This window comes from Coloeus monedula, assembly GCF_965178545.1.
Source record: "Coloeus monedula genome assembly, chromosome: 2".
Classification (NCBI taxonomy): Eukaryota; Metazoa; Chordata; class Aves; order Passeriformes; family Corvidae; genus Coloeus; species Coloeus monedula.
In genome coordinates this window covers 42,528,538-42,554,046 of record NC_138782.1, presented here as the reverse complement: position 1 = coordinate 42,554,046, position 25,509 = coordinate 42,528,538, and the positions used below count along the sequence as shown (strand labels likewise).

Here is a 25,509-nt window from a genome sequence, read left to right as displayed (position 1 = left end):
TTATATTGTGACACCCAAAGCTGCCCCCAGCACTCAAGGTGAGGCCGTCCCAGTGCAGAGCAGAGTGGGACAATCCCCTCCATTGCCCAGCTGGCGATGCTGTGCCTGATGCATCCCTGCTCAGCCCTCCTGGCTGCCAGGGCACTGCTGGCTCATGTTCAACTTGCCTTCAACCAGGACCCCCAGGCCCCTTTCTTCAGCACTGCTTTCCAGCATCCCATTCACTAGTCTGTTTGTACATCAATATATACTATAGGTAGAATGCAAAAATTGCTAGAAAATTAGACAGAGACCAGTTGTTTGTGGTTCACTATCAGAATGGGAGGTTGTTTTGCATAAATCTGCAAAGATTTATCCAGGTATCTGGTTTTGCTTAGTGTATTCACTAATGCATGAGTGAAGAAAGAATATAGGACTGCAGATATATTTGTAGGAACAGATCAGATTTCAAAATGGTCTTTGGAAAATGGTCAGAAGAAACCAGACAAAGTTTCAGCTAGGAAAAGTGCTCAGCTTTCTACAGATTGCCTTTTTCTGTGTAGGGCAGTTGATGACTCTGAGAAAGATTCTAGGGTTTTCAGTGAATTTGAAGGTAAAAATGAGTGTGCAATATCATTGCTGTATCAAAAAATACATTTATGTATGTAGCACAAACAGAACTCTAGCCCTAGTGTAAAGTATTTTTCCTATTTCTCTCCACTGCTAAGGCCCCGGATGTAATAATATGGCTGGTTTAAACACTGCACTTTAAGAAAAAATAAAATTGGAGGAGCTGAACTGAGTTCAGGAGAGAGCAGAGAGAATGGTCAGGAAACCAGAGAAGTGGTTTTGCTTTGTCTAAAGGAAAGCAAGTTGAGGGGTGAAGATATGCCTGGATAAGGCAAAGAGGAAGGGAATCACCTCCAATACCTATGGTGTGTAGGGCAAAAAGTAGCGTGCTTGAACTGGAATTGGGAAAACTTCCTCAGTTGTGGCTGTAATGAAGCATGACAGTCTGTTGCTTGTGCAAGCTCAGGGATCCTCGTCCTGGAGGAGTGTTTGAGACCTGTTGGCCAAATGTCTTTCAGAAAAATGCTTCAGCTGACTAAAATGGAAGGGATGGTAGAGAGGTATGTCAGCTTGGTTTTCTGTGTCAATGAACTGGTATAACTCTTGTGGTGTTTTTCAATTGTGTAAATCAACTGGAAAGTTTCCAGGAGTTAAATGCAGTTAAAAATTGATACCATTCAGAAGGATGAAAACATAAACACCCCCAAAAAACAAACCAAACCCAACCGCTAGTAGTTCTACAGTAAGTGTAACTGCATCATCTTCATTTCACAAGTGTCCAACATTTGTACATATGATGTGGGTTAAAATTATAAATCTCCTGTCAAGTACGCTGTGATTTATCACTAAGGAAATAAGCTTTTATAAAAAATGGTGGTAGTTGCTGCTGGGTTTTTTTTCTTCTTTTATCCCTGTGTACTTGATGCAGTCAGACTGCTGCACTTGTGTTTAAACCCAGAACATAATTGCCTAGAGCTCTTTAAGATTTTAGCATGGTAGTATTGGGCTACTATTTCAACTAATGCAGTTTAGAGATCCGAGGGTTTTGGCTGTGAATACTTTCCAAATTAATTATGTTTGTTTGTTTTTCTTGGTCATCTTTGCCTATTATGATGAGTTGTATTCCTGCTAAGAATCCTGGCCTAAGGGCACAGCCTTTGTAAATATCTGCAGATAATCTTATCATTAGGCTTTGTGGTCTTACATTTAAGTTGTACTTTACCAAGAGTAAAAATCTGTTGCTGTTACTGAACAGAAACAGATGTGAGCAGCAAAAGCCATTAAACTCACATAATATCAGCTTGATCAATCTCTATTTAATTTTTTCTTTCCCCCAAGCAGCAAATCACATAGCAATGCTTTAGTATGAAGGCTTTCATTTACTGTCAGTTGAATATTAAATTATTTTCCACGAAGCATTTTTAGGATCAGTTTTATCAGCAAATTGTGCTGTGGAAGAAACTAGATAAAGATCCACCAAAACAGTTTGTCAATGGAATGCTTGTCACGTGTACTTCAACCCTCATTCTAATCATTAAACCTAGTTCTTATCAAGACTTCTTTTCTGCAAGGAAATTTTAGAAAAATTGGTTTATGATTGTCATTTGCTTAGTTATAAGTAGTTATACAAAAAGAAGAAATAACAGTTTGTGAAATGATGCTGAAGAATACATGTTTGCAGTTCAAATCCAGCCCTGGCAAACTTGATGTAGTTGGTTGAATGGTTACTGGCTTTTGTGATAGGATTTGGTGTTGTGCTGGATTCTGACAAACTGCATTCCAACAGCAACTAGAAAAATAGCATCAATTATACCTGTAGTTGTCCTGTTCATCAGAAGAACCAAAGAACAAAATTACTGAAAACTTCAGGTTCTTTCTTAGTGCTGTAACAATATCTATCAGGAGCTGTTGATGCTGTTGTGTTATAACACTTGCTGCTACTCCTCATATTTTCTTTTACTGGGATTTTAATCTGCTTTCTCTGTCAAGAGAGATTTTCACTAAAACACCAAAAATGGGGCAAGTTACGACAGCATGGCAAGATGAACATGAGTAAATCTTCATGTGCATGCTCTTAGCTGTTAGAAATGAGGAGTAAATAAGTTTTTTTCAGCCACAGTAAGATATTCAAGATAAATTACTTAATTTTACCAAGGAAAGAGCACCAAAACCCACAGTATTATGGCTTATTGAACGTATACTGATCTTGCTATGTATCTGAAAGCCAAGTTGGTGGGTTTATCTGTGAATAGAGGATGTTGTCATCTTGATATCCCTCAAGAAAAAGTTACAGTACACCATTCTGCATTCCTGTAGACTGGCAGGCTTGTTAATACATTAGTATTTTAAAAAGATATTAGAGACTGCAATATGTTGCATATACCTAGGTTGCCTAAGAAATGTGGGTCATAGACTAGAATCATAGAATCTTTTAAGTTGGAAAAAACCCTGAGATCACTGAGTCCAACCATTAGCCTAACATCACCAAGATGAAATGGTGAATTTTGTAACATTTGTCTGTGTTCACCAGTGTTTAAACATTTGTTAAGGTCATAATTTAGTTTGGACTTTCTGTTTTGCTTCAGTTTGGTTTTTTAAGAACCTCTTGCTCTCTGTGTTCATGATAGGTCATTAGTGCATTCCAAACCACACTGTAACATCCATCAAAATTAATAGGAGTTTTTTTGGCTGTGGGCTTTTATCAAAGTGAATTAAGTGATTAAACTGGGAGGGGAGGAATAATTTTGGAGATTTTAGGCCCAACCAGAACACTCTGTCCTGTCACAGATGGAAGGAAAGGAATCATCTCATGTAGTCTAGGGTTTCAACAAGGTATGGGAAGTTCTTGGTATCAAACTTTGGTGTTCCCCTGCATACTACGTTTAAAGAAAGAAGTCCATCACCATAAGGAACTTGTTGGAAGAATATTGTTAATAGGGTAGTTGAGATTGATGTAGGAAAGGAGGCTCTGTCTTTGTCTGGAAGGAGAGTAAACAGATCAAAATAGGGGATTGCAGAATCCTGTGGACTACCAGCTGCCAGAATGCCTGAACCTGAAGGCTTCCAAAGGATTCTCTGTCCAAGCCAATGTTTACCCTTCTGGTAGTTTGTCAAACCCAGACTCACTCTCCTATCTTGGTTGCCTTTTCTCTCATCATCAGTAGAGATACCTAATGCTCTTTCTACACTAGTTATCTTTTATTACTTAACTTTTGTCAGGAGAGACTGTGACATTGAATTATCAGTAAAGTGCTATGTGTATTTATCTCTTTCTGATACTGACTTAGAGGCTCACTGCAAGTGGTAATTGCACCAAAAGGGTCTGTGAGCAGTGCACAAGCATCCTGCTGTCTCCTCAACCTCTTCCTTTTACAGCATTGTGAGTTATCAATATAGTATTTGAGAAATCACGGGTCCTAATATTCTCAGATTTCCTTTTTTATTGACTGTATATTGCTTAAGTTGTGGATGAAAGTCAACTGGTTCCTTATTTTGATTATTAATCACTGTTCATTATCATTACCAGAAACACAAACTGTTTTATGAAGTAAAATATTCAGACCAACTGAGGAAATGCAAGTTAATTTGAAAGGGCCCAGTCTATTCATTTCTTCACTTATTTGTGAAGGTTTATGCAGTATCTGGTGTATGTATGGGAACACTTCTAGTTACCCTTTGAGCTACTGAAAGATTATTTGAATGTACGTTTGGAAATAAAAAGAATGCTGGAGTCATTCATAGTTAGAACAGAGTAGGTGAGCCCCAAATTTTATCATTTCTGTAGTACATTTTGCTTCATAATAATTTTCTTAAGCAAAAGAAAATATTAAATGTGAGCTGGATAGGTGATGTGAAAAACCTGCTGGTTTTTGACAGTGATAATTTTAGAGATTCCCATAAAGCTGTGTCTGTGGGGTGCCTCAGAGATTATTTCAGTAAGATGCCCTAGTAGAGCAGAGCACAGTTTACTGTGTTTTGTTTGGCTGACCTTGCCATTGATGGCTTCTGCTCCAGACATTTCTACATAATTAATTGGCAATAAACATTAGAACTCATTCAGATTTAAATATGGAATGTACGAACACTAATGACAATTTATTAGCTATATGTATAAAGTCAGTGTGGAATGGTAGAAGCTCATGGACTAATTTCAGCTTATATATGGTTATGAGAAAAATTGCCTTTCTTTTTAGTAGTGCTTCATGGTCAGGATAAGATTATCAATTTTTCTGCAATGTCATACTTTTCTACCTCTACAGTCAGGAGGAATAGAGGCAAATTTAGAACCTATTGGGTAGTTTGAAGAGTTTTTCGATCACTGACCCCTTAGCCATGGGTTTGCAACTTCCCATAGAAGCAGAATGGGATTGCTTCTGCAAAACTCTTTTTGGAGAAGCTGGAAGTAAAATAATGTCCACAAACTTCTTCCAGCATAGGGATGCTTACTCACAGAAGTACTTCATGGTGTTATCAATGGAGGGGTTTACCAGACAAAATGGTGCACAAGAACATGGGAAAGATTGTGCTGGTGCAAGCAGTCTTTGAAGGCAATACTTCATGGTGTCAACACAGGTTTTATGGCCATTGAAGATTTGCTGAAGGTGTTTTCTGAAAAAAAGAACCATGTATGTGTGGAAGAAGTGAGTTCTTTGTTTTCTGGTGCAAGCATCTGGTTTTCTTCCCTTTTTTTCTTGAGAAACTCTTTCTGAGAAGAGAAAGATTTGTGCATCATTTTTTACTTAGCGCTGGGCATGACTCAGGAGATGAGTGTGGAAAAGCACATTTTACACACTTAATTTAAAGAGCAGTTATTTTGCTAATTGTAAATTGTAAATTGTAAATTGTTGCTACCTTGGCAAAAAGAATCAAATATGTCTTAAACATGTAAGAACAATACTGTGAATAAAAGTGTTAGTCTTTGACATCTTTGGCAAAATCAACTTTGGTCTCTGATGTCCTGTTGATTTTGACTTGTTCCACTACTTGGACTACATCAATCAGACTTTAAACATTGCGTTGCATCTCTGCATTTTGCAGTACTCTGCAACAGAAACACCCTTTTCAGTTTTGAACACATTATAGTGTTACTGTTCCTATTATGAGTACTTTTAAAATAGTTGATCTTAAGCATATAGTATAGCGTATCAGACTTCTGTACAGATATGTATTGCAGTATTTCTATGCCCTTTATATTTTGCTGCCTTTTTTATTTTTTAAAAAATATTTTATACTAGAGCACTGACTTAAATAAATAATGATCTGTGGTTTCTTCAGTTTTATTAGAATAATGTACTTCTTTTTTTTTTTAGATCATGATGTGCTTTTCTTGGCTGTGTTATGTAAAATGTTCTTTTTCATTCTATTTGAGTGCATGTAAAAACATGAACTGAAGCTTATGAAGGCATGCAACTGCGAAACTAAGTTTTCATTTAAAAATTATATGTATCTTTATTAGATTATAAGAAAGTAAGAATAAATGGAGCTTTTTATTCTGGTAGATTGAGTAGGCTTGTTCTGACAGATTCAATGTATCGATTTAATGGTTTTTGATTGTTTGGATGTTGCCTATTTTTTTTTTTTTTCTTTTTAATTACATGCTTGTAGTTCATATGAAAAATAAACAATCTGAATTTTCAAGTGTATCTTACTTCTAAAGGCCACACTTCAAGGAAGCTGTGAGCATAAATGGATTTGAAGAATAAGGTTCAGGTTTAGGATAAGAATAAACAGAAAATTCCATGATTTCATGTCCTTGTACTATAATGCAAGACATCAAAATGGAGTAAATAATCTGAACATCTTTCCTTCCAACTGAAGAAAACACTTGTCAGTGCTAAAATATTTTGGGGCAGCTCTATTTTCTCTGTTAAGACAGTTTGATTTTCATCTGTACCACACATTAACAAATGAATTACTGAATGGAAAATTCACTTTCTTTTCTTGCTGAATTTTTTGGGACTGACTTTCTGCTTAAGAAGAAGAAAAATATTCAGTTACTGGTTTTGTCAGAATCTTGAGTGTTTTTCTTTTGAACTTACTAAATACCCTAATTGTTGGACTACTGATTCTTCTTGGATATAGTCTTCAATCTTGTTTTGGCTATGAATTTCATACTTTTTATTGAACATTCTTTTCCCCCTCAGCATAAAGTCCAAACTTTCTCCTTTGAAAATGCTTTTAATCCATTACAGCTAAGGTGTCTTCATCATTGCAGGAGTACCTTTATATGGTGTGTTATATTGCATCGCCTTAGTTTCTGAACATTTCAGTGTGGGGTTTTTTTGGAATTGTTTAGTACTAATGTTTTATAATGGGCCATGAATATTTGTTAAAAAAGGAGAATTATGAGAAGATGCATCTCATATCATCACTTCATTTTCTACAGCTGAGAGTAGATGCTGAATTTTTGCATGCAAACTTTGCCTTTAATAATCCATGCTAGAAAACAGCCCCTGTTTCATGGCAGCCCTAATGAAAGCAAGTTCTGAGAGTAAAATTAATCAGCAGCACAACCTGTGGCCATTCTTAACAGGAATGTTAGTAATACATTGTGTTGTGGCATTGTCATCTATCTGTGGTATATAAACAAGAAATTTAGCTGTTATCTCTACTTTTTGAGTATTTTCTATTGAAATAAATGAGTGCATCCTAGATTAAAAAAAAAAAAAAGATAATGTTTTTCTTACAAAGTAATGTTTTCTTCTGTGAATCTTGTATGCTGTGTATTGTGTGTTCAAAGTAAATGCAATCCTACCCTGATATAAACAATAACTGACCTTAGTTATCCACTGTTCTCCACAGGAGTTGTTCAGGAGTTACCTGGGTGACTTTAGAGTGGGGTTTTCTACGATTACAGAAGAATTAAGCAGTGTTTTTTCAACTACTTTTCATTGTCGAAAGCAGTGTTTCTCTACACTATCTACTTTATTCTACACAGGTTGTGCAGTAACTGTAAAAGTAATCAGGATTTCTAATTGCTTTTTTTTTCTTTCTTTCTTTTTTTTTTTTTCCTTCTAACTAGAGTCTGTGTATATTTACACCACCAGGAGCTAAAGAAGGACACCCACAACTCATTCCTGCAGGGCCCATTGCACATGGCACTACAGTATCTGCTTATGTAGCCAGATCCAGAAAAACGTTGTTAGTAGAAGATATTCTGGGGGTAAAAAGCTTTCTGTTTTTAATGAGATGATTGCAGCATGTTCTTAGAATTAATTTTTTGATGCTGAAATGTTTATTGAGATGAATGTTTAATGATAGAATTTACATCTGTCTTGATACCAGGAAAATAAATTTGAGTTTGGATTAGCTGATGGAATTATTTCAGAATATTTCAGTTAATTCTAATTTTAAAGGTTTGGGGTTTTTTTCACGTTGGGTTTGAGTTATTTTAACTTTTTTTTTTTTTGGTTGTCAGGTAAAGGACATAATGGCACCATAGTCACTTGGAAAAAGCAACCAGTCAAAACTCCTGTCTTTTTGGTCTTGAAATGTTAATCCCAAACAAGAAGAATTTCATATAGTCAACCAAATTTGACAATTTGATGTAATTTTAATACAGGGCTCACACTGACAAGAATGTCAGTCAGAATTCTGGTTACTAGGCAGGATTTTTATCTCTGCGTACTCCAGTATAAAGCTAGAGTACTGATAATATCAGTAGATCTACATGAAAGGTGCACTATTGTAACTGATATCAAAATTCAGGCCTTTTTCTGTAACAGGAGTCAGAAATTCCTAAGGTGATATTCTGATAAATCTTGGCACTGTGTATGTCTGTCCTTTTTAATTTTTTAAAACACTTCATCCTCTAGTTGCATCTATGCAACTGTATGAAATTGATATTTAAACTGTACTTTATATGAGCACTTTATGATTGGCTGGTTATGAGAATGCCAAGGAAGTTTATATTCTCTTCTCTCTTCAGTGTTTCCTATCTTTTCAAGTTCTGTCCAGAATAGTAGTTTTTGGATACTGTGACCAAAATTGGACATTGCTGTATCTATTTTCGAAATCATTTGTTAAAAATTGTGTGACCTTAATTGGGCAAATCTGGGCTATAAAAAAAAATACCAGATGCCTAATGTGAGTACACTTAGACAGAGCCACAAAATCAAAAGGCAGAAGCTGCTTCCCCTGCAGTAATAGTCAGTGCTTTCTACATACTTTGGACCATTAAGATTTTATGTGTTGGTATGTTTTTTCAGTTAAGGGTTTAAATTTTTAGTGGTAATTTTCAATTGATATCATGTGCCTTATTTACAAGAGTTCTGTATTTTGATTTTACATTCATAATAAAATCATGGATTTAGTGAGGAGTAGTTTTGAACTTTTTTGTTGGTTTAATATCAGTGATTCATTGACCAAACAGCAAGATTCTTTTTGGTAAGATGGTTTGCCTTTGTGTGATATTAGGAGCTTCTCAACAGTGAAAGGGAAGCACATGCAGGTAGACTTGCCAGCCCTTTTTTGTGGGAGGACAGAATTAAAAAGAGAAAGCAGAAGGCTCGTGTTTCAAAGTGCTTCCCACTCTCTTTTGTCTGTCATTTGTTCAAATTGATTGTCATCTTAGTAATTAAGGTAGAGATTACTTGCTGTTTTCTTTGAGAAATGAGAGATTTTGATCAGCCTTGAAGGGGTGTCTGTCTTGCCTAAGCTTAGCCTGCAGGGAACATTTGGTGCAAATCAAATACTGAAGGACTGCACACTTCACATTGGGTAGTGACTGCATTACTAACCTGCTTTCTCAGGTCTGCCTGAGTTTTCCTACATGGGGAAGTGAAGCTATAAACCCTTGGACATTCCCTATGAGGATTAAAAGTTATGTATTTGGGTCTTTTATAGCAGCTGGTAGGATTATTTTAGCATTTGTTTCTGTAACTTTTGCACCAGTTCATTCAGGATGCATAAGCAAAGGAAGAAGATGCTTACTCTCATGCATAATTTTTTGGGGCACAGCAAGAGTTTATTGAGGGTTATAACTGTATAATGTAAAGCTTTAGCCTCGGGTTTCAAGTTTTTTTTCTCTTGCAAGCACTATTGTCTGCTTTCTAATACTGAGATCTGAGCAGTCCATTTCGTGATTACAAGTGCTTTGGGGTTTTTTTGAAGGGAAAGATGATGGGGTGGTAGTGTTGCTTGTTTGGGTTTTTATTTAATCTGGACAGGCATTAGTAATGAAATGCTGGTTTTGCTACCTGTGAGATTAGAGAAAAAAAGTATTATATAAACAAACTCAAAGCTGGGTGTAATACCACAGCTAATTCTGACCTTACATCAATAAGGTTATATGTAAATTAATGCTGAGACTTTAAAATTACGTTTTTTTTAGTAGATGTCTAATATTGTGTGTAAGTTATGCTGAGAGATGAGTTTTAGTGAATTTTGTAATTTTCCTGCAGATTTGGTTCATACAGGAGGGGGAGGAAAATATCAGTATGTCTTCCCTGTTAATGTTTTATCAGATTTTACATTTTATCAGATTATGTTTGCATTTTCTAGGATGAGCGATTTCCCAAAGGTACTGGACTGGAGTCAGGGACCCGTATCCAATCTGTTCTGTGTTTGCCAATTGTCACAGCAATTGGTGACCTGATTGGTATCCTGGAGCTTTACCGTCACTGGGGCAAAGAAGCCTTCCACCACAGTCACCAAGAGGTGAGCTCATTGTGCAGCCTTTGCCCACTTCCCCACGATGGTCAGGACTTCACTCCCATCCCTCCCCCCACTCCAAACTTCTGTCTCTCACTCTACTTGTGAGTTTACACCTTTTTCATGCTTGATTTTTGTTCTTATTAAAAAAAAAAATTAGTGATTTGTATTTTCAGTTAGAGGAGGTAAAATATACAAATACAGGGACACATCAAGAATTTTACCGTATGTTCTTTTGTGGATGAACAGATTCAAGGTTTCTTTACTGATTATAAACTCAATACAGAGTTGTTAGAGAAGTTAGCGCAGGGCAGGTGAGTGAAATATAAGTGTAAATCAAACGTGAAAAACCAAAATCACTTTATATAAAATAGGCAATGCTCAGTTATCTTGAGTCTCCATCTTAACTTTCCAGTACAGGTTTATTTTACATTATGGTAAGATTTTAAAATTTACTTTAGTTTACTTTTTGGTGCGGCTTCTCAAGGAATGAGCCCTATTGCAAAACATAATGTTGCAATGTTACAGCAACAGTTTATCAAGTCTCAGTGCTGGGTCTCAGGAGGGGAAAGTGATTTTAAATCCAAAGCGAAGCAAAAGAGATTTCTGATGTTTGCATTCACATTTTTACTGCCACACGCTCTCCAGCACCAAGATGTGTGTGTCTAGGTATTTCCAGTAGCAGGTATCCAGTTGGTCCCTCCAGAATTCCTTGCAACAGGAGGACAAGGGATGCTGTCTGCCAAGTCCTTATGGTCTCCTGTTTTCTTTCTAGGTTGAAAACCATGGGCTGGTTTTGGGTCAGCCTTTTCTTTAACCTTTAGGAGCTGATAGCTTTTGTGCCTCTAGCCTGTCCCATCTCTGTGAGTTGTCAAGATTTACTCACTGTCCTTTGTCTCCTGACTTAGATGCCCTTAGAAACTGTGTATAGTAGTGCTGGTCCCTGGATGACCTGCCAGTCTAGGTGACACTCAGAAAGCTCTCTTCTGCTTTTCTTAAATTCTGATGGTTCCCTATCCAGATATTCCCATTCATACTCATCTTCCCCTTTCCATGACTGTTCTGCATGTGTTACTATATTCATATAAGGCCTGTGTACCTCTGTTGTCCGTACATGTCTGTTTGTCAATCCAAAGTTAGGAGCCATTAGCCAAATACAAATGAATTTGAAAATGGAACAGGTGTTGCAAAGGCTGTTGCTGGACTAAAGGTGTGAGAAGTGCATCTTTGGTCTCACGTCTGGGTGAGGATCCTGTTACGTCCCATTAAGATGTCCCTGATGTAAAGATTAATGTACCATTCATTTCTCTCTGTACCCTTCCCCAGGGAAGGGAACCTGAACAGAGGTTAGGACAAAATGGAGTGAGTTCTAGCCAGGTGTGTTGTCTCGATAGTCGTATGAGATCCACCATGGTGCAGTTTAGCTGTACTGAGCAGGAATTATATGCATGAAAAGGACAGAAAATATTCAGGCAAGAGATACTAAAACTAGTCCTCCCAAAGAAGGAAAACAGCAGCAGTATTTTTCAAGTGTATATTTTGTTTATCAGTAAGTACCCTAGCATTCAGTTGATGTTTACATGTGTGTATTATTTGGGTAGTCAATGCCACTTCAGCTTGTTGTCACACCTTGTATTTTTTCACTGGTAGGGGGAGAGGTCAGGGTAGGGGACTAGATTAGCATGGTGGTGCCAGTGTCCCTGCTCAGAGAACAAAGAACAGGCATTCATGCAAATCCAGGCTTCATTAATTCTGCAGCCTACACACAATGTATTTAATTTTTAAAATTGATCAATCTACAATTCAGATAGGTTTCAGACATGCGCTGCTTTGTGAAAATATGAATGTTTTATGTTATCTGAAATACCTTCTGTAGCTAAAGTCCATGAATGTTCTCTACTTGGAAAAGACTGGCTGCTAAATGAAAGTATTTTATTAGTAAATTAAAAATATTTAAAAGGTCACTTTCTGAGTGTTCTAAAGCATTCTTTTCATTTTCAGGTTTCAGAAAGCCTTTGGATACCATTAGCAATTTTTATGAAATGTGTGCAAAGTGTTCTGTTTAAAAATATAAAATATAAAAGATACCTTAGGAAGCTATGCAAAAGCTGACCTCTTGTGCTTCCATTCCCTGTGCTCCTATAAAGCTCCTGTGCTTCAAGGACAGGAGATTATTCATGGCAGCACATCATAGTTAGCTGCAGTTTACATGACATTTGTTTGAAATGTTGCCTGGAAACTGTCATACTTCAAACTAGTCTTGAGCTGAGGGATCAGGTCTGGTTCTTCTGCCACCAAAACAGTAATGAGAGAAGCAGTGCCTGTTTACAGCTGGAAGTAGGTATTGCTGAAGAAAAGAAAAATACAGCCCCAGAAACATGTTAAGGTATATTTTATTTCTATGGCAAATGCTTTTCAACAGTGTAATTTTTAAAGCCCTCAGCTTATGGTATGTTTGTTTTGATGTTGTATTTCTGAGCTGATGGGTACCCAATTCTGCTTCTGAAGAGCATCGGTAAGCTCTAAAATTGAAACATTCGAAAGTACACTGAGACTTCCACAAAATAACTGTCTTCCCACAAATTGTTACTGCCTGCCTGTCTAAAACAGTTCAGTCAATTTACTTAGCAGGTGGACAGAGAAAAGAGGCATGTAACCAATGTGCACTTTTCAAGGTTACTCCAGAGAGAGTTTCTTCTTTTGTTGCAGGTTGCAACAGCAAATCTTGCATGGGCTTCAGTAGCAATACATCAAGTACAAGTAAGTGTGAGTGGTTTTTAATTTTTTCACTGTGTAACTTGTCTTCCTGTACTTGTTTAGTAGGAGCATGGATTGTGATCACATTAAGTAGAGGTCACTGCTAAAGCATTGATTAAGGCCCCTTCCTTGAACCTGGGAAAAATATGCTAACATTTTTGGTGTTCATTGAACTAGTTTTCCTCACTTGCAATCATGGATCAAGTAACAAACACTGAAAGATACTTGAACAAAGTACATAAATAATGACTAAAGTGGATTTATCACAACAATTTTGAAGGGTTGTTTCTTTTTTTTTTTTTTTTTTGTGGAAAGGCAACTGCTGTGCAAACTGGTTGCTTTCCTCCTGCTTTGGTGTTCAGTTTGAAATTATGAGGTGTTGCTAGCAAAGCCTATTTTAAGCCATCCTCACTAGCTGCTTCATGGTTCTGTAACTACAGCCACTAAGGATGCCTCATGCTGTCCCTAGCTGGGTGCCTAATGGAGCTTCACACAGTGTCAAGCTGCTCTGGCAAACCCCAGCAGCTTTCCTAATAGATTTTGTTACTTCAGCTAGCAGAAGATGGTAACACTGAAATGAAACGTATTCTGTCAACTCAGAGAAGATGCTAAAATAGATTCTTCTGTCAAGTCCCAGGAGGAAATTCATGGCATTCTTTTTTTCAAGGTGTCTTTCATACCCTTGTCAGAAGATGCACAGAAAGCTTCCTGCTTTTTTCTTCTAGGCTCTGATGTTTGCTGCCTCGGTGCTGGAAGTCACTGACTTTGGGGTGGGCACTCACATCTAGGAAGAATAAGCTGGCACAGACTATTGTACACTAGTAGAATTGCAATTGCATGCACTTGTAGCTTCACCTGTGTAAGAATTATTCTCTCCTTAACTGAGAAATCTTTCACATCTAACAAAACACGACATGTAAAGTTAAGTTCAAGCTTGTTCATTGGTCATTTTTATTTCTCTTCCTTCTTCCAAGCAGAAGGCTTGCTCTTCCCAAGTTTTTTTGCATGAGAAGAATGCAAGGGTTTTGATCTGGCATTTTGTATCTGCATTGCACAGATGAAAGATATCACTAGTTTGAAGTGATATTTTTGTGAGTGTAAAAATGTAAAAGCAGTAGAGGCTTGTTTTCTTTTTTTGGCCTCAGTGCTTGCTCTAGTAATATACAGATGTACAATTGTGCTTCAGATACAGAGTATGTGAATAGGTGAAGTAAAAATACAGTTGAAAGCTTTGCTTCATCTAATATTTTGCTTCTAAAAAGAAGTATGCATACTATTTTTTGTATTCATATTCATGCTGATTTCTCCCAAAGTTGAGCATATATCATCTGCTGCTTAGCTTAGTTAAACTTGCCTGATGTTGTGTCTATATGCTACTTTGCACACTGGAAAAAAGTGGTAAAAGTGTGGTAAGGAAGAAGGGAAACAAAGTATTTGACATTCTCAGAAGATCTGAGGGTCTGGATAAGGAAATGTTCATTCCATAGCCACATTCAGTGACAGCCTTTGAGACAGCATGAACAAGTATAGCAACCAACAGCTTTCACTGAGTCTTAGGAAAGATTTTACTTGTGTTTCACAGTTTTAACTCAGCAGCTAGATAGCTAAGATTGAAACCCAGCACACAAATTCAGCTTTTAATTTTATACAGTGCTGTAGCGCATACACACACACACACACACGTACTGGTATTTTTTTCATACAAATGAAAGGGATGGGACTCCAGTTTCCCTCTCACATCAGTGTTCTGGAGCAAATGGTTCTATGATCTGTGCTTCCAGGTGTGCCGGGGCCTTGCCAAGCAGACTGAACTGAATGACTTCTTGCTTGATGTATCGAAGTAAGTGTGATTTGCAAAATAATCTCATGAGTTTTTGATGAGCTTTTCTTTGGAAGATGGCTCTTCCAATCTACCTGTGTTCACTCAATAGCAGTAGTGGAAGCTACTCACTGTAGCTCACAAGTAGGTGCAAAGGCACACTTCAGAGGGTGGGCAAATTTCAGCATAGGGACAAGAACAAGTGATACGGATGGCAGAAGTATATACCTTTCAAAAATTTTTGTGGTGGTGGTGCAGAAGAAAATGTGACATTCATTTTTACCTTACAGAATTTCTTGATTCTTGTGGTTTTTTGCATGGATTTTTTTTCCCCCCTTTTCTTCCACCTCTTCTGTCAGAGTTAAGTGTAGCCATCTTTTGAGAAGTGACAGATAGGCTTGGTGTCTCATGGCAATTTTAGAAGGCTTGAAAGGACTCTACAGAAAGTTAGTTGGTGTGCTTCAGCTTCCCCTAATCTCCCCCCATCAATTTTTTGGACATGCACGCATGTATGCATACATATAGGGACTTCAGAGTTAAATCCTTGAAGAATCAGGGCTGCCACATGATTGTTCTTCCCCTGCATTTTCTGAAGGCTGTTTTAATTTTCAAAGACTTTTACTGCATGTAATATGTTTGCTTTTAATTTCTTGTCACTATGAGGCAAGATTAATTTGAAAGCATGGAAAGAGTGTGAAAGCTTGAGTTTACACTTGCAAAAGCAGTTTAGTGTCTTAGGTGATCCGCTGTTCCTTCATCTCTTTGTTTGCCATTGCTACTAGGAACTTTAAATAGCAAAGATAACCAATAAACCAAAAGATAAACCAGGGCTGTACTTTTGGTAAATCAGTCTGGGGTGCTTAACAGTGTTTTATGAAACTAGTTAATAGAAGAATTCCAAAGTGCATCACAACGTACTGATGATACTGTGGAAAAATGAGATGGCTCGGATTTTTGCTACAAACACTTCTGTGGGTCTTGATGAACAATTCTCAAACTGATGAGATTAGAGGATGTCCAAGATTCCTATGCCATTGCTCAGGAATGTAGGCAGCCAAGTTGACCCAGCTGGAATGGAGAGTAATAAACCACAGGGAGGAGTCTCCCCCTTGCAAGGAGGGCAAGCTGGTTGTATCCAGATGTTTTTCCCAGCTTTTTTTCTCAGGATGACCTTTTTTTTAATTTCAGCATAATTCAGAGCATGCCTCCCAAAGGGCACTCTTATCGAGTCTTGCACCATTATGTTCCTTTCCAGAGTGCTTTGATGTTGCTAACATCCATAGTGAAGTAATTTACCAAAAAAATTATGTTAATATACCCAGATTATGGACTGGCAATTTATTCTTGGGCTGACATAGTATTGAGATTGTTTTAAAGAACTTTGTAATTGTTTTACATTTTTAAGATAAAAATGACAATAAATACTGCAAATATTTATTATGCCTTTCTATAAGAAAATAATTCTCATACAGCATTATCAATTGCTAGAGTTTTTTAGTTTCACAAAAAAATAAAACCTGTGTTTTAAGGCACAAAACTGGGATATCATTTAATAATATCTTTATGAACTTTATGTAGACAAGTACTTGTATCAGCAAGAAAATAATTAGTTTCCTCTTAGAAGTGGTCTGTACCTTTGCTAACATGGAAGGAGAATTTCCTATTCAGTGGGGAAATAGTTAGTGTTCAATGTCTCCAGGACATGTTCTGCAACATTTTAGAAAGGGCAGAGTATGCAGTACTCCACCTCTTCATGTCCCTGGCAATGTAAGACTAGTGTATTATATATGTCCTTTCCACTAGCCCCTAACAGAACTGAGCTGTGTATATATTCAAGGCCATGGGACAATGCCTTTTGTCTGCTGAGAACATTGTAATCCGAGGGTTATTAGGACTCGGCATGTGGAAGATTTAGACTTCTTTTACTAATAAGTTTGACCTTTACCTTTCAATGTTCTTGACTGTCCTTGAACAGTTACCATTTTGCTGTGAAACTGAGATTCTTATAAATAAGTTACAAGATCATTCCCTTTCTTCAACTTTAACTGGTGTTGATAGAGAAGACCCATTAAGAGTTTCTTAAATAGTTGCCTTTCAACTAGTGTTAAGGGTTAGATAATATGACATGGGTTTAGCCACACTACATAGTTTTATTCATAATATGTTTTATTCATATTATGCACTTTGTGCATAATATGGGTAAACCTAATGGGATATTTTAATGTTTTGAAAGAAATGGATTTTTTTTTTTGTATTCTACTACTTTTCTTTTCCTTTTTACTTCTGCTTTTCAAATTTTCAGTGTGTTAGAGGTGCTAAAGCATTTTGATGCATTCTTGGTGTTGCTCAGCAGGATCCTATTCAGCTCACAGCAGGCAATATTTGGTAGTTTTTTACTTTTTTTACAGAGAAAATTCTATGTATAATAAAGAATATTCTCAATTCTGTAGAATAATGGTTTAAGGGAACAGAACTAGGACTGTTTCTTAATTCCATTGTGCTGTAGCAAGCCACTCAGTGATTTTCAAGGTGCAGTGGTATGTCCTCACCTTTTCTGGCTCCATGTTAAGCCATAGTGAAACAAGAGCCCCTGACATCCATTTGAGAAGTGTTTCACTAAATGCCAATGTTTACTGACTTCTCTTTCTCTGCAGAACATATTTTGATAATATAGTTGCAATAGATTCTCTACTTGAACATATAATGGTAAGTTGTCTTTTTCACTTCTAAGTTTATTAGTTGTAGTTATTAAAGCCCTTCATTCTCCTTCCCTTGAAGACACTATGCCATTGAAATATATGAGCTGTTTGTAGTGAACAAAATAATACAAACAGTGTAAACATGTCTATACAGAAGAGGTGGCAAAGGACAGCTTGATTTTTCATTGTTGCAACAACTTCCATTCACAGCTTTCATAAGGAATGAAATACGACTGTCTCTGAGCTAAGTAGTTACTACTGTGTGTCAGAGAAAGTTTGAAAGTAGTAACAGAAAGGCTTCCGGTTTTCTTTTTATTTCAGTGTGTTATATTGATTCCTTCTTCCTAAATTCAATTTGCGACATGCTGCAAAACACTGCTGAAGAAGTTACTGTCCATAGCAAGGGATAGAGATCAAACATTACTCCTAGGATATTTTTTCCAGTTGCTGAACTGTAGTTGCAAAACTACGCCCATAACTAGAGCGACAGTCAGTCAATGTTTCATAGAAACCACTAAAGCCAAGTGGTTAGTTCTTCCCATTGAAATAACTAATTAGTGAATTAAAGTACTGTTCAGAAGCAGTTTATGAGTTTCTAAACCAATTTTGAATTCAGAATTATTTCCTGAATAGTGTTAACAAGTGTGCATGGACTAGCTGTTTAGAACATGTTTTGTGTGTTTGATAAGTGAATTATGCTTTTTAGCTTTATGCTCATTGATTGAATTCTGCAGTTCTTTTTCCTAAGCATAAACCTGAATCAGGTCTGTGATACCATTGTTTAAAATTTGCATATTCAAAAAGTTACTTTCCAACAGTACTCTGATATGTGCCCCACTCTTCAAAGTGATATTCATAGATAGACTATTCAAAGACAGCGAAGTTAGAATGCAAACAACATTAAAGTGGTTTTATTTAGAAACGTGAATTAGTAATGGAAAATATTCTGCAGTGTTTGTGTTATTCTAGTTAGTACACAGTCAAGAATTCTGCACATAGGACACATTTCTGCACATTGGCTTTTCCAATTTAAATGAACTGCTTAAAAATAGCTTAGCATTTAAAAGAGCTGTATAACATAACATATGGCATTGAGAACAAATATTGATATTCTTCCCTGTTCTTCCCTGTGAATAGAGATCTGGTGGAAAACACAATTGGCAGTAAAATATGCTTACTCTTTCATCGTCTTTTCCTACTGCATCATGATTCTGTATTTTAACCTGTGTGATGTTTCATACTCAGCTTCCTTTTACGCTATAGCTGTTGTCTCTTTCTTGAGCCAATTAACTGAATTATGTGTTTGTACATTTATTGCCATTTTATGGGAGTGTGATTTTATCATTATGTGGCTTATTCTGTGTCTCAGTGTGATAAAAGATCAGAACTCAGTTTCACCTCACTACTTCAACCTTTGGTGATTGCACTTATGGTTTGATTTGTTCCCGCAATACCAAAGAAAAAAATATGGCTGTTTCTTTCCATTCTTTTAATTTTTATTTTCACCAAAATCTCTCAGCAAAGCTAGTAGTATAAGGGTGTTTTTGAATGCAAATGCAAGGAAGGGAAGTAAATGTTCAAGTTCTTGCCAATATGCTTGAGTAGTTACAAGCAGCTTATGCAAAACATGGTCCCTGGCTTCCCCATTGACAATGCAGAACATACTTTTTGTACTGATAATCCTCTTCAACTACTGGTCAGGATTTGAGCAAGGGATTTAGAGAAGTAAAACTCTCTCATCCCAGTAAGTATTTCTCAATTAGTACTGTTTAAGTAATCATTTTTGAAAAGCATGAGTCATGACCAAGGTAAGTTCTTGAGTCATATGCATTAAACCATGAAAGATTATTTGTATAAAATCAACACTGTGTTGTTGATTTTATAAAGAAATCTGATACAGTATCTGAATAGAAGCACTTACTGGACCCCTTGTCCTTTTGGCAGTTTCTATTCACTCTCTTTTGAGCAAATGAATAAGCAGTCCAGGTGGTTGACATCTTTAAATTTCTTAATGCTCAAAGGGGGAAAAATTGCACAAATCTTACCTCTTAAATTGCAGTCTCCCTGACTTTCTACTGCTCTGATGGAGTAAATGGAGTAGAAGACAACAGAATCTTCCTGGACACAGATTCTGTCTGTATGGGAGGGCCCTCCATGTTTTGGAGTTGGGCTAGATGGTATCTGTTCAGTTCCCCTCATATGACATAGAACTAGAGTCTCTCAGCTAATGATTTTTCACCTCATATGGGTTTTTTTCTTCAAGGTCTAATATTTTTCCATCTGCATTAGTGTGAAATGAAATACTTTATAGTTTTGTTTTCATTTTTTAAAGACAAGAGAGAAGGGGTGGGGGGAGATGATTCATATGGAAGTCTTGTGAATCCGTAAGGCATGCCAACTGCATGCATCGTATACCAAGATTTTGTCAGCCTCTTTCTGTAGATGAATGACTAGGTAGGTATTATATATAAAGGGGAGAGAGATCCACCTCAGATCAGATGCCATGCAGTTACTGTACCTTCTGAGCAGATAAGAAACATAGGAGACCTATCTGAATTGGATAGAGCCGGTTCTTGTGCCCACATATTGCCATCTTAAGTTAACATAGTGATCGTTGTTTGATTTTTGTCTCACTCTTTCCTCTTTTTCTCAGAAAGACTATTGTATGTGTGAGAAATACTTCAGTGAAGAGCTGTTCTGTTCCCAGGACAAGATTCTGTTCTGACAGTCAGTGGTCCTGGGAGTTGTTTTTGCTAAGATAAAACTAGTTGGTTCAAAGGAAGATAGAGACCATGCAAGTCTGTTCCTGTACTGTGGTACTTCTTTGGCTGTGGCTGGTACCTTTGGGCTTTGGTTAGTTCATGCAGAATTTCTAAGTCTCACCTCTTGTGCAAGTACTGTCCCTGACATCAGGAGGGTGCAGCCATTTCCTAACCCTCTGCCTAGGTCAATCCATAGTGATACCTCAAACGACAGAATCACAGGATCACCGAATATTTCTCACTTGGAAGGGACCCACAAGGATCATTTGTTCACTGTTAGGTATTACAGGCACACTTAGGTTTTTAGAAGCAAACACTACCCTCTCTGTTTTGTCTGTCTTTGGTGGATATTAAATACCAATATATTTGCATTGAAGATGAAGGCAAAAAGACAACATTGTTCTTAGGTATTGTTCTAACTTATTTATTTAAAATCAAGTAAAGATGAATAGCATCTAAACATAGAGGGAAGAAAGGTACCGTTTTGAAAAGCCTTGAAAAACAATTAAGTAGGAAAGCCTATTTTCTTTCAGGAAACTTTCAAGTCTCTGAAGATATTCCTGTATTTCTCAAAGTGAACACTCTACAGAAAAAAATATTGAATTCAAGATTTTACTTTTGATTGTATCATAAAAGATTGCTCCTTCAAACTGATTTCCATACTGGATAGCTTCTCAAAACTTTTATTGTACACGGATGTATGTTTTTATCAGGTAAATGACTGGAGATAATCCAACTCATGAACGTTAACACTGGTTTTGTTTTTTGTCTGTAGATATATGCAAAAAACCTGGTGAATGCAGATAGGTGTGCACTCTTCCAGGTTGACCACAAAAATAAGGAGCTGTATTCAGACCTTTTTGATATTGGAGAAGAAAATGATGGAAAACCTGTCTTTAAGAAGACCAAAGAAATAAGGTAAGAATAGCTAACAGAAGAGTGCAGTTTCATTTTAACTATGGATGTGCAGGCATTTTGTTACCCAGTTTCTGTGCCTATCTGCAGGTACCCTGACAATACTTGTCATACTGTGATATCATTCCCACCAGGACCCGCCTCCAGAAGGTAGTACTTCTGGGAATGACATTGCAGTGCCATCGAAACAGCGTCTCTGAAGCTATAACGTCACTCCTGGAAATGCCGTCTTCCGGAGGCGGTCCTTTTGGAAATCATGTTGGGAAAAAAACAGAGGTGTTCTGAGGTAGGTAAAGGTGCAGGTAATAGTGCACCTAATCCGTAGTCTGCCAGTTTGGGACTTTTTTTCCCAAGAGTGTTCCCAAGAGGAATTAAAATTTGTGTGATTCAAGCACATCCAAAGCAAGGAAATCACAATTTGCACTTCTTATGGATGGATTAGGCAAATGTAGACTTGAATATGGATTGGTCGTTGGTTTTGAAGATTTCAAGTTCAGTAATTTAATTTTACTTTTCTCATGTGAATTTAGATTTTCAAACGTTTAATGAATTGTGATACTGAACAATGCTTGAAGTGGTGAATTTGAAAATATATATTGTCTGGTAATGGCTACACAGGATTCCCTGACTAAAATTTATGTGTGTTTCTGCTTCATGTCACAGGTACCTAATTTTTACACTTACGCACTTTTTTTTAATAAAAGAGGCTAAACAACAAAGTAAATATAGTGCTTTTCACATTTCAAAAATTATGAATCCCTAACAGATCCAGACTAAGATTTTCAAAGGCACGCAGGTTTCAGATGTTCAGCTTCTTAAAAGAAAGAAGTGTGTGACTAAATATCCTGTACTAAATTTTTCCTAAAATATTCAGCGTTGATTTTTATCAGAACTTTTTTCATTTCCTCCTTATACTTTTAAAGTTCTGGGCCAATATGAGATGTGATTCATGTTTTCACTAAAACTCCTTTAGACAAACTTACTCCCACTTACCATTGTGTGAGTGAGAATGGAAGGAGTCAAAATTGGTGCAATTTGCGTACTGACAAGCAAGGAGGTGGTGTAAATTAAAGAAGCTGGCCTGCTTTAACATGCACTTTCCTACTCCTTCTTGATAATTGTTTTTCTTGCTTATATCTTTCTGTCTTTTCTGTATGTTATTGAAATGTTGATTCTAAGTGCAAGGGTGTGAGCCATTTCACAGGTACTGTATACTGAAAGTGAAGTGCAACTTCAATATCTGTAAAAAAGTGGCACTGAATGAGTCATCAGGAAGGAGTCTTAAGTTGGTGTGATGTACCTATCATAAGAAGCAACAGAAAAATCTTAACTCAAAGTCAGGTGTGCAGGATGAAATCCTGACAGCTTTATCACTAACTTCAGTACCAGACATCAGGGTACTATCAGAGTACATTTAGACTTCAAAGCGTTCCACATATGATTCTTTCTACATGGTTTTCTCCATAAATTATCTTCTGCTTGTATGTCATAACTACTTTATGTCTAAATATTGAAAATTATTTACTCACAAGACAGACGTATGGATTTTTCTGATACAATTTAGGAATATACTTGTGTAACTTCCTTGTGGTGAATAAGGGATGCAGTTAGTACCATGGCATTGTTTGATTATCATGAAACAAGCTAATCATTCCAAAGTCTACATGGCAAATGCATCTAATGTTTAGCTATGAATTTTCCACTGGTCTTTTTCCAAAATTTTGTTATCAAATACACACACACACACACACACACACACATCCCACCCAAAGAAACAAGTTCCATGTTGCCTTTGTTGTGTCTAAAGAAACAAAGAATATGTAAAAGTCATAACAAAATCAATACCTTTTAAATGTAAACACAAGTCTCAGGTTCTGTACAAATGTTTTATTTGTTAGGGATAACTCCCTGGGTTATGAAGACTTCGAATTTTTGTCACTAAAATGGTCATGTTATTGCATGTTTTGTATTAAACTATGTAGCTATATAAAATGTTTTCAGAAAGTATCTGTTAGGATGTGCTTTTTTATTTTGTTATGTACTACTAGTTTTTGTAAGATTTTTCTCCTCAAAGCAAGAAAATGACGCTGGTTGGGAACACCCATTACTGTGCCCAAGACAGATTCCACTGGAAAAATGTGTTTTCCGTATTTTCGCTAATACACATTTTTATTTTCTCCAGATTTTCTATAGAAAAAGGAATAGCTGGTCAAGTGGCAAGAACAGGAGAAGTCCTTAATATCCCTGATGCCTATGCAGACCCACGCTTTAACAGGTAGGGTGTTGTTCATTGGAAGGGAAGATAGATCATCAAACCTTTTACATCAAATTACTACTTAAATTTCATATTCAGATGCATTCATGGAGCTGTGGTCCTCTGATGAGCAGGCAACTTTTAGATATTTATTTAAATGCTTTAGCCATCAGAGATAATTTTAAGGTACAAATAAAAAGTATTATTTTATCAAATATTAATATAATGGGGGAAAATATAGTTAGATTGTTGCTGATTTTCATTATTGGTCTCCCTGCAATCTCATTAGTTTCAGGGTAGAAAAAACAGTTCACTACCAAGTAACATGCCTAAGAATACCTGAATGTTCTTTAACTCTGTGTTTGAGGCAATATTGATTCTTTGTCTTGCAACTGGCTATTAAAGGATTAAAAAGTTCTTTCTAAGTATGATACAGTAGATAGAAGTATTTGAGGGTTTTGGAGGTGAAATTCTTTCAGGTACTAATTCGGTCTACTTTAAAACAATTCAGTACAGTGTACATCAACATTTGTGAGAATCAAGGAATAGATACCAACTGATATTAACTTTTTTCTTTTTTTTCTTTCTCCTTCATGGCTCTCCAGAGAAGTAGACCTCTACACAGGCTACACAACCAGAAATATCCTGTGCATGCCTATTGTCAGCCGAGGGAGTGTAATAGGTGTTGTGCAGATGGTGAACAAAATAAGTGGAAGTGCCTTCTCTAAAACTGATGAGAACAACTTTAAAATGTTTGCAGTCTTTTGTGCTTTAGCCTTACACTGTGCTAATGTAAGTTTTATTTACAATTTTGTAAATTATAATGAGAATACTTAAGTATTTTGATGTTACAGATTATTGAAATTATTCGTAAGTTTGTTTCATTGAAATAACATTGAATTCCTTGGTGAATAATTCTCTTTTAAGAGGATGACAAGGATTTCATTTGAAATAACCATACTCTGGATATATCTATTTTGTGTAGCTAAACTGAGAGAGCAAGCTCTGAAATGTGAATGATATCTGTTTTCCCTTTTTCACTAGAAAGTATGGCTATTATTTATTTTATAAATTCAGATTGTATTTTATAAATTTAACTGGGGAATGGAGATGCCATATATTCTCTCAATTCCATATGCTTAATACTTAAAGATCAATTTTTACACTTAAATGCTGCGGTACATACTTATAATTATCCATGCTTCTAGATAAGAGTGGATGGCTATTTTCATCTTCAAACTCTTCATCATCTCAAAATTTACTATTCCTGTAGGAAAAATTAGCAATGTAATGATCATTACTATACAAGTATAAAAATGCAATAAATTCAATAAAAAGACAATGCAGAAAAACTGTGTTATATATTCATGGGAGGTAAAATACAATGCAAAGCCAGTTAAGCCTGGTGATTTACATTAAGTAATTTTACCAATATTGTGCTATTGGTACAGTGGGGCAGCAAATTTTATTACCAGTTACTTCAAGTTGTTTCACGTGGGTCAAGGCAGGTAGAATGGCCTGCATATAAATTACACTTGGGACTATGCACACTCAGTTGTGTGTAAGTTCACTCTTTTTAGATGGTGAATGTTACCATGCAGGGTGCACTGCTCCAGAGGATTGTTTTACTAGTACATTGTAATGTCCCCACATGTTTGCAAACCATGCCATGTTTGCAACAACTGTCTGAACCTCTCAGTAATTAACTGTGCTTATTTTTCATACTGAATAGTAATGTAGGTATGATGAACATCTCACATACCTTTTACTGAGCATAGATAGCAGTAATTTGTACTAATTAATAGAATTCATACAGTGGCAGAAAATATGAATTGTGCCCTGGTATAGATTTTCTGTCTGTTAGAATTTTGCAGGGGACTTAGCTCTGTTTCTGACTCCTGAACTTTGATTCTTTTCCTTGGGAGAGCTCACATGCAGTGAAAAGTCAGCTGAGCCTTAGATATTTACCTGAGTGAGTAGATCAGAATGATGTGATAGAAGGCCTAGTTTTCCAGAAGTACTGAATTCAGTGTAATCTGTCACTTTTCTAATGTGTGAAGTTGTGCAGCCAAAAGCACTGTAATTTTTGCAGATGTGTATTTT

At 36.5% G+C, this 25,509-nt stretch overlaps 1 protein-coding gene across 4 annotated transcripts in view; it reads left to right on the top strand.

Moving 5' to 3' along the window:
• The window catches only part of PDE10A (phosphodiesterase 10A), a 178,786-nt gene that overhangs the window by 125,715 nt on the left and 27,562 nt on the right, over window positions 1–25,509 (top strand). For 2 of the 4 annotated variants that reach the window (XM_082276919.1, XM_082276916.1), the window contains exons 6-13: window positions 7,571–7,711; window positions 10,051–10,206; window positions 12,910–12,960; window positions 14,739–14,797; window positions 17,431–17,482; window positions 21,013–21,155; window positions 23,335–23,427; window positions 24,012–24,198. In XM_082276919.1, the coding sequence (XP_082133045.1) occupies window positions 7,571–7,711; window positions 10,051–10,206; window positions 12,910–12,960; window positions 14,739–14,797; window positions 17,431–17,482; window positions 21,013–21,155; window positions 23,335–23,427; window positions 24,012–24,198 (882 nt within the window). The remainder of the gene's footprint in view (window positions 1–7,570; window positions 7,712–10,050; window positions 10,207–12,909; window positions 12,961–14,738; window positions 14,798–17,430; window positions 17,483–21,012; window positions 21,156–23,334; window positions 23,428–24,011; window positions 24,199–25,509) is intronic. The other 2 variants (XM_082276917.1, XM_082276918.1) reach the window with 2 other exon arrangements.